At 38.1% G+C, this 9802-nt stretch overlaps 1 protein-coding gene across 1 annotated transcript; it reads right to left on the minus strand.

Moving 5' to 3' along the window:
* LOC109231067 (type IV inositol polyphosphate 5-phosphatase 7-like) lies at nucleotides 792-6093 on the minus strand. Its single transcript, XM_019396609.1, has 13 exons — nucleotides 5527-6093; nucleotides 5306-5393; nucleotides 4791-4856; nucleotides 4586-4676; nucleotides 4370-4474; nucleotides 3489-4278; nucleotides 3184-3377; nucleotides 2825-2933; nucleotides 2565-2713; nucleotides 2143-2398; nucleotides 1602-1673; nucleotides 1339-1517; nucleotides 792-976 (listed from the first exon to the last, which is right to left on the minus strand). The coding sequence occupies exons 1-10, from the start codon at nucleotides 5554-5556 to the stop codon at nucleotides 2176-2178; spliced, it is 1845 nt and encodes a 614-aa protein (XP_019252154.1). The 5' UTR covers nucleotides 5557-6093; the 3' UTR covers nucleotides 792-976; nucleotides 1339-1517; nucleotides 1602-1673; nucleotides 2143-2175.

Here is a 9802-nt window from a genome sequence, read left to right on the forward strand (position 1 = left end):
CATCCTCCAAAAATCCATAATTTAAAATAGTAAAAAGAAAAAAAATGTAAATTTAATACCGGTCTAAAGAATGTGCAATGAAGGAAAGCCTTGACGTAACTGATAAAGTTGATGCCATGTTACCGGAAGGTCAGGGGTTCGAGCCGTGGAAACAGCCTCTTACAGGAATGTCGGACCCCGCATACAGCACGAGTTTAGTGCACCGGGCTAACTCAGTGATTAAGGGATCTCACTTGCCACAATCTCTTTTAATTTAAAGCCGCCACATCCCCGTATATATGGTTTATAAACCTTACCTTCTTGCCTTAGGCTTCCTACAAAATTTATTTAACCTCCGTCCAACCAAAAATGGAGCACACTCTCTTACCAAGAGATAAATCCAACTACAGAATTATCCCTAGCATGAGTAGCAGACACTGGAATCTGTAAAGCTAAGGTCTTTGGTTCTGACACAGCTAAGCGGTAAACAAAAACTGAAATTTTGCTATTACAGACAATAAAAAAAAAAAAAAGAATGTGTGAACAGTATCCTTCCAAGAATAAAGTATTTCTGAATCTGAATCATGCTTTCCCTCCCAATATGACTTTAACTGTTATCTCTGTAAAATTTGTCTATTACTTTATCTTTAACCTTACAGAGAGAAGAAAGAAAAAAAAGCAGACAACAGTTGAGTACAGGGAAAAACCCAAGAAAAACGACTTTTCAGGTAAATCATTGGCAAAGAGAGTGGAGGGGTTTAAATTAATAAATCTTTTACTATCACGTTTGCAATTGAGTATACATGAGATGATTCAGAATCTATCTTCATTTCATTAAAAACAAAAAGGCAAAACTCAAACATGATTATTTTTCACTCATGCTCTTCTTGTCATTGAATCTCTCAATCCTATTCCTAACTAATAAAAGAATCTTGGAACAAAAATCATTGTCATTTTCCCACTTGGCACTCCTTTTTAACTCTTGGTCTAGTTCATCCTGCAAATATATTGAAAAAAGAGATACATATTTAGTAACCAAAAACATCATAACCACAGCTAATCACATAAGTATAGGTGATGGTTATAAACAGTGGCGGAGGCAAAATTTCCACTAAGGGGTTCAAAAAAGAAAAAAAGTTAAAAAGGTTGTAGCTAGAGGGGACCACTAAGCTATACTTTTGGACTGTGTCAAGGGGATTCAAAACATAATATATAAAGGTAAAAAACAAATTTTGCCTTATATATAATTTTTGGGGGTTCGGGTGAACACCCTTCCTCCCCCCTAAATCCGCCCCTGGTTATAAACCAGCAAATAATTTCTCTAGAGATATAAAACTGAAGTGAAGTATAATTAATTACCTTATCACAACAGAAGAAAGATGATAACCATGCCAAAAGAGACGCTGCCAGTGGGAGTTTGTTAATCAAACAGTCGAGTTATGCTCCTAAATTCTACTGAAAATGTTCATTTGCAATGAAAGAATGTGTAGTCCACATTGCTTCAAGTTAAGTTAGTCATCAAAATTTTGAATATACACCTGGTCAAAGAAAGAGGACGGAGATTTTAGAAAAGTGACGGTAAAACTTGCAGAATCAAGAAAAGGATAAAGAGAAGGACTAACCTTTTTCGGTTAGTGGGATAAGGACGGTCCCAAGCACCCTTCAGGTTTGAGGTTCGTCTAATTGATTCCCGCCTGAATATGGGGACCAAAAGAGAAGCATGATAAGGACCATGCAGTAGTAGGTCCAAATGAAAATTCAGAGGTAAAGACAAATCCGGAGAGACCAAGGGACACAATGTCTAGAAATACTAGTATCTAGAGCAGATTCTAAACATATGCTAAAAACAAGAAATAAATTTGCTATCGGATAAGAATCCTATGAAGAATCTGCATAACTTATAACAAACAAACATTTTATGTCTGGTGATGGTAGGTGCATATTTTAACTTTCTCCACAGAGTGATAAAGATCAGTTAAGAAGTTCGGAAGAAAAAGAACTGAGCTTTTCTTTCTTCATAAGCCGCTTCATGCCAAAATGTAACCGAAAGGAGTACTTTATTTACCAAATCAACCATTCCATGTAGAGATAGAAAATAACATCCACATAAATAAAAGCAGTCGTGAATGTAAAAATGTTCCTAGAAAGAAATAGGGAGCATACCAAAAACTGAGGTTCGGTATCCTCCATTCTCCATCAAAAGAAGCAGAGTTCTGTATAACCGTGTGAGTATGGCAACAGCTCTTCCACCTCAATTCTTGAGCTTGAACAACTCATGCTTTTCCTCAATCTGCTAGGGACCGACTCCACTTCAGCCCAAAACACACTGGAAACGGGTCTATGATCTGAAAATCTAGACTCCCCACGAACATAAGATAATTGTTGAAGCCCACCTCCATGCCACAATATCCGATCACACCTTTATAATATAAGAAAGGGAAAAAATCAGTTCTAGTCTCGATAAATAAATTAACCATTTTATTGATAAAGAATGCATCCTTGTTCACTTATCTTAATACTTCTGCCTATGTGCTATTTTTAGATTTCATGAATGATATTGACATTTATAAAGGAAAATCTTGTACCATGCAGGTGTTCGTCGTTTCTCTTTTGGGTGCATGTCATCTCCTGAATACCTATCTGAATTCCTTGAATATTTATATGTTGGTGGGAAATATATCTTTCCTTCCTTCCATCCCACAAAAACCCGAGCTCGTCTCTGTTCTATACGCAGCTGTAAAGGAAACTCAAACAAGATTAGTTCAAAATTGTCGTATGATGATTTCCAAACTGAATTTTAGAAAATAAAAATTGGACAAAAACTCTACTCCAATTGTGAAAATACCTGGTCATTTTCCAACAATGCCCTCCAGTTTTGCATCTCAACAAGTGCTTTGGCAGAACGGTACGAGAGTGCAATTCGATAATTCAGGTCCCCGAGCCAAATAATTCGGCTAAAGAAAAAGGATAATCATTAGAAAACATATGTATTACATATCTCAGATAAACTCAAATGAACAGTAGAAATTGAACACATTGTTCACTGACACGGCAAAACAAGAGAATTTGTTCATTATGTTCTACAGAACTAATTATGTTAAACTTTCTTTATTCCATTTTACCGCTTTCATGATCTTGTTTTTAACATCAGAATTTGGGAGACAGCAATTACAGCTACTTGTACAGAGTAAATGGTGGTCTTACTCGTGTTCAAGAATAGTTTCAGGGGACTTCTCTTCATCCGCACCATTTACTCGCGGAAACCTTGTCTTCTTTAGGATCTCCATCACATCTGCATTTCTGCGTAATTCATCACCTTCTTTCTGACCAGAGGTTAAGTGAGTACATACAAAGCAAAAGCTTGTCTGATGCAACAGCATACTTACGGAAATAGATCCCTGCAAATCCGCACATGGAATAACACGTTAATTTATGTATGCATTTCCAGATCAATAGGAAGAAACACTTAATTCAGCCAAAAAGAGCAATTCTTTTCCAATCAATATTACCTTATTTCCAAGGTAACCCATCAACCCTCTGCCAACACATGATACTTTCATATTCCGGACATGCTCCCTCAACTCGCTTCGCACCCATACAGTGAGAAAAATGCCAACCATCTGTTTACTGGCTACCAAACAGTATCTTGAATTTCTGGGCATTCTATTACCATCTTCACCCGTCACAGGTGAATACAAAACAGTACTTGGTGAATCTCCAGGACCATAATCTTCGTCTGAAGAGCCCCATCTGGAGAAATCACTGGGCCTCTGTCCCCAAGAATAGTCACTTGGCCTATGACCAGATGAATAATCACTTGGCCTGTGACCAGAGGAATAGTCACTTGGTCTGTGACCAGAGGAATAATCGCTTGGTCTGTGACTAGATGAATAGTCACTTGGCCTGGGACCATAGTCACTAGGCCTGTGCCCCCATTTTACGTTAGGATCAAAATCACTCTGTCTGTGTCCAAAAATTACTCGATCACACACACTGTATCGTCTATCAAGGCGAGGTTGCGAAATGGATGGATCGTTTTCCATTCTCCAACATTGAGGAGTTTGGAATGACCGACGAGGAAACAAGGATGATGCCTTGCGTCTACTTGACCCCTCAAAGTCAGCATTCCACTCAGCAATTGGATCTGGGACAGGAGAAGGAGTATAGCAGCCGCTGCCTCCACTAGTACCAGGACCATTGTTAAGTGTCTTCCGGATCAGAGATAGCCATTTCTTGGCAGGGCCATTGTCTTCAGCTCCAAGAATATTACCAGCATTTAGAGGAACTATTTCTTGAAATCTGAGTGTAAAAGCAAATTTTTGTTTCAGTCAGCTACTGTAAAAGGACAAAACCTGTAAGAATACATAATGACATATCTAAAACCTCATACCCAAGTACATAGATATCTGCAGGTGGTGCTGAATGAAGCCAATCATCTAGATTCAAATTACTCGACGGTGATTTTCCACCCACGTTCCATGTAGCTACGAAAACGCTGTGCCAAGAACGGATAAAGAGAGCATCAACAAGAAGGAAACACAATCATGCTTTTAGCCCTATAGAAGAAAAGTCTGGAATGACTTGGAGATTTATGAAGAGCACAAACCTGTAGTTGTGTACATTTATAATCTGAGGGTGATCAAGATCTGCTCTTCCTCGTCGAGGACGCTCCATACTCCGACTCGAATTTGATTTCTCTACTTATTCGAGAGGGGCAAGGTGACAAGAATTAATCAGTATAGAACAGACTTACATATAAACTAAACTGGGAGTTATATTTCATTTACATTCACCAGTACCCTGTCACTAACCTGTTTTGGTTTTCTTAATTGTGCAATGCTCCCTCTCCGAGACGCTCGTTCTCCACTCGTCACCACCTAAAGTAAGGAGGACATACATTTATGCTTCAATTCACAGTTGAAGGGTAGGTAAAGTTGGTAAAATCAACCAAACTCTAAGTAACAGAAATAAAAATGATTGAATTTGACTTTATCTTGGTGGCATTTTTTAGGAAATGTAGCCACTGAATTCAGTAGGAGATAGAGAAAAAGAATAAATTATGACTTGTAGAAATTTTATGAACTTCAACATGTGCTCCAGACAGATAAATATAACCTTCCAGAAATTAGGACATGAAAGACAAAACATGAGATTTCCCATCTAACCACCCACCCCTCCAAACCAAACAAAGAAACAGAAAAGAGAAAACAATAAAAGATTCACCTAAATTTGTTAGCAGTTGCCAAGGAGAAAACCCCAATTCACAAAAACTAAGCAAAGAAAAAGAGAAGAAAGAGAATAAGCACAAAGGTAGAGGAAATCCAACCTCCATAAACAACTTCATCAGACTGGAATTCTTCAGTTTTGCCCTTAATATTGAACCACTTTCTGACAAGTTTCTTTGACCAGGAGAGCTTCAGACAATCAAAGAAGAAACAAAAAAATGTCAACTTGGAGGAATGCAAAAAATAGAATTCCTAAAAATTACAATTTCCAAGAAATGAAAGCAAAAGGGAAAAAAAAAATAAACACAAGTAATTCATTCACCTTGCATTTCTTGGAATTTTCATCTCTCATTGTTTCACTATTCCTTCATGCACCCTTTCTTTCTATTCTCCCCCACCTTCCACTTGCCAAATTATACTCAGAATCATACAAATTAAGATCAGAAATCAAGAAAGCTCAGAACTTTAGCAAATATGGGCACTCCTCAAATTTTGTTCTGGTTACAAGAGAAGTTCAATTTTCAAGCATTATATTGTATGAATCTCTAAAAGCACAAAGATTGTTCCTTTCTTGGCCAAAACCACTCTTGAGCTATATGGGTATTTGTTTTTTAACACAAAGATTACACTATATAGAAGAAAGAAAAAGGGGCTTGAAACCAAAAACACAATGACCAAGAATAGAGGACAACTACACTACTTTAAGTTAAGCACAAGACAATGTAGGCCAAAAATAGATATATAAGAAATAAAGAGAGAAAAAGAATGAGAGAGAGAGAGAAAGTAAAAGGAGGGGTCCTTCTCTTCTTTCTTGAACTTAGTAACAGCAACAAAGTAAAGAATTTGAACAGAATAAAGTGCACACACAATCACACACACTGAAGACTGGTTTCTTGATTTTTTTAATTTTTTGTTTTTTTTTTTTTTGCTTTTAGTATGTTTTACCCAAAACCCAATGCCACATATGTCGTTTTGATGTGATTGGAAATATAAAACGACTTGGTCAGCTACACTAAAGATGTGCTGCCATTGGTCAGCAAAAGGTAGAGAGGGTAGAAGATCTGGTTAGACTAATACTACCCCATCTTTAGAAACAAAATTTCTTTGTTTGGTCTTACAAATATCAAAGTTAAAAAATAAAGGTACTTAAAGAAGGCAACTAAAGATAAAGGCACAATGTCATGTTGTTGTTGTTGCAGTAATTCTAGTACTATTTTTTATCACATACTATTATTACTATCTGTTTTTCCTTTTTTATTTTTCCTTAAGTCTGTTTGCTTTTGATGTTTCTTCTTCTTCTTGGGCTTTGTTGTTAATATTATATACTCCTATGCAAAGGAATGTTTTAGGGAAGAAATAATTGTCAATTTTTTGTGAATAAAGGAATGCTTCTCCAACAGGCTTTCTGGGATTTAGTACTTTTTTTGTTCTTTGTAATAAAACTATATCGGGATAAATATTTTTTTATGGTAATAATGTAGTGTGTGAATCAATGCTCATAGTAAATGTCTAAACGAGAAGATAACGAATCAATTGTAAAGAATTCATACTCTGATGGGAATAACGAATAACCAAAAAAAAAAAAGCGAATTTGTGCAAGAAATTTTGTGTGAATCAAATTCATCCAACTTTGTCTCCATGCATATTGCTAAGTAAACTGCTAATACAATGATTGTTTGAAGATTTTGGTTAGTACAACACACACTACTACTTTGTAGTAATGGATGCAAATTAAATAGAATGTGTATCTTTTTACCAAAACTGTTTGACTATATAATGGCTCAACTACCATTTGGCCAAAGATGCTGTATCCTTCAAGTAACAGTACAATAGTGAGGAAAAAATAAAAGGTTTTGGGCAGAATATGGTTGCAACCTTAACAAAACAAGGGCTAATGATTAAATGACAATTATCTTTTCAGAAACTATTTCCTTGTAAAGCATTTAGAACCTCCAGTTGAGAAACCAGGTTTTAACTTTTAATCAAACGATATGGAGAAAAAAGAAAAGGAAGATCACATCACTGATCACCCTATCAAATTAAGTTCTTCAATTTTGAAATTTCTAAGCGGCTTGACAAAGTGAGAGAGAAGTTAAACTTAATCCGTGGAAAATGTTGTGACTTTGCATGCCAGGGGTATAATAATAATAATAATAATAATAATAATAATAATAATAATAATAATAATAATAATAATAATAATAATAATAATAATAATAATAGTTGCTTGCCTCGAAAGATGTGAGTAACAATTAAAGGTGATTTGTGGTTTTAAAGATATGTGATTTATTCCAATGCTAGTGAATATACAAGTAATATTAGGTTTAAGTACGAAGAATTAATGAACCAAACCAGAGTTGTTAGAGCAACGGGGACCTCGAGCTCGATTATCTCGGGAGCCTCGAGGTGAGTTAAGAGCAAATAAAGTATGAACAATAAAGTAAAAACAATAAAGCTGAAGAACAATTGTGGAGCACAGTAAACGAGAAAAGCAGAGTAGAATATTCTATTGCAGTGAATGAGATAATGTTTACAAATGATTGAGGTCCCGTTTATATAGGAGGGGAAAACCTAATATGGTACATTCCCAATTATGATAAAGAATTCTATTGGTACAGCTGTATAACAACCTAGTACGGACTCTTACTATTTCGTACAAATCTTATCCTATAATTTACGCCCTAATCCACGTGTCCTTGAGAAATTCCCGTTCTTTCTTGAGTGTCATAGCAATTGTACTGTTCCCGGGGTAGATCATGACGGGTCTCCGATTTTCTACCTCGAGGTATGCATTTTCCACTCAGATCTGGTCTTTATTTCGTGCTGCCCGAGCTCGAGCCTGAGGTACCGTTAAGTCTTCGAAATCGAGCTCTCCGATTTCGACCGTATACAGATAGTCCTCGCGTTTCTTAGAATGAAATGATATGAAACGATTTGAATTCCCGGAGTCCTTTATGATGGCATTACTCTTATGACGTAAGCGTTGAAATAACCGAAGCGTCCCATCGGTTCTTTTCCCCAAAAGCATTAAATGTGCGTCAGAGCCGGTCGGCCATCAATATTAATGAACCGTCGCCGCCTTCCTCTATATATACTTGTTTTCTCTTCTCATTCAGAACTTTTCCACCTTGCAACACCTATTTTCCTCTACACGTTTCCTTTTCACCACCGGTTCCTCCGCTGTATTAGCTAAAAACCTCACCAGTTTATTCATGTCTTCCTTCTTATTCTAAAGAACCGATGGCAAAAACTTCCAAGTCCGTTCCTCAGAAAGAAGGAACCTCCACTTCTACTTCCCGTTCAGCAGGTGGTAAACCGCCGACGCTTCATGAGATCGTACCGAACAATTTTACTTTGAAAAAGGACTTTATAGTCGAGAACCCTCCCGACGTCCCCGGCCGTCGAGAGCATGCATCGAGATATATAAGGTCAACTGAGAAAAAACACCTCGATGCTGTGAGGAGAGAGTGTAAATGGGAAGAGAAGGTCGTTCTGAAAATACCTTCTCGTGAGGAGGACATCACAACTTACGTAAAGGGGTTCCTGAATGTGTATACATACCCCTTTACGTTGGGTCCCCTAGATCCGCTCGTGCTTGAATTCTACCGAAGATATCAAGTCACCCTGGGCCAGAATCATCCGTCCTTTTGGCGGATCGTAATAATGATGATGTTCTTCATCGAAAAGGCCGGGCTCGAGTTCACCCTCAGCCACCTCATCTGATTATATCGACGTCAACATTTTCGAGGTTTCATCAAACTCCAACGCTGATCAACCAAGTCCTTCTTCGCCAGTAAAGACGAAGACAAGGATCGAGGTTGGATGAGCCGGTTCATCCGGGTGAGGACCGTCGATGTTATTCCCAAGGAGTTCCTGCCGTTCCCCAAGGAATGGAACTTTGAACATGAGTGGAATTCTTTGCTTTAGTTCTTTCCCATATATTTTGCTAAACTTCGCATAATTATTTCTTTCCTTTTTCTGCAATGGTCCCATGGATGCCTAATGCGGTCCTCGACCTTGAGGACTGGGTTCACAAACTAGCTGTTACTTCATCATACGACAAATGCAAGTGGCGAGACTTGTCGAAGGGCAAGTGGGAAGCGAAACACCACGGTACGCGTCATAATATTTCTTTTCTTATTAAGAATGTCTTCCTTCATGTGACCTGATTCCTCTATCGCAGGAATTTTTGAGTTGTTCGAGATGAGGCCTCCCCCTTCTGGGGAGGAAGTAGGATCTTCAGCTCCAAAGCCAAAGAAGGATAACAAGAGAAAAAGGTCCTCGAAGAGCGAGGACACTCAAGGCCAAGCAGAGCCCGCTAGGAGGCGCAAGAAAAGTGCCGTCATCAACGTGGATATTGACTCGGTCCACCAGTCCATGGACGATGATGGTGACGAGATGGAGGGTTCGATGTTGGTGACTCGAACCAGGAAATCTTTCGAGGCTATCAAGCCTGCTAAGATCGGGGCCCCTAACTCGAGAAGGACTTAAAGAAAAAAGGGATGTAGGCCGTACATCACCTGACGTGGTAACTGCTTTCCGAAACTTCTGGAAATACGTCCAAAGGGAGCGAGCTTGAACGCTCTTCGCTCGAACGG

This window comes from Nicotiana attenuata, chromosome 8, assembly GCF_001879085.1.
Source record: "Nicotiana attenuata strain UT chromosome 8, NIATTr2, whole genome shotgun sequence".
In the NCBI taxonomy this organism is placed as follows: Eukaryota; Viridiplantae; Streptophyta; class Magnoliopsida; order Solanales; family Solanaceae; genus Nicotiana; species Nicotiana attenuata.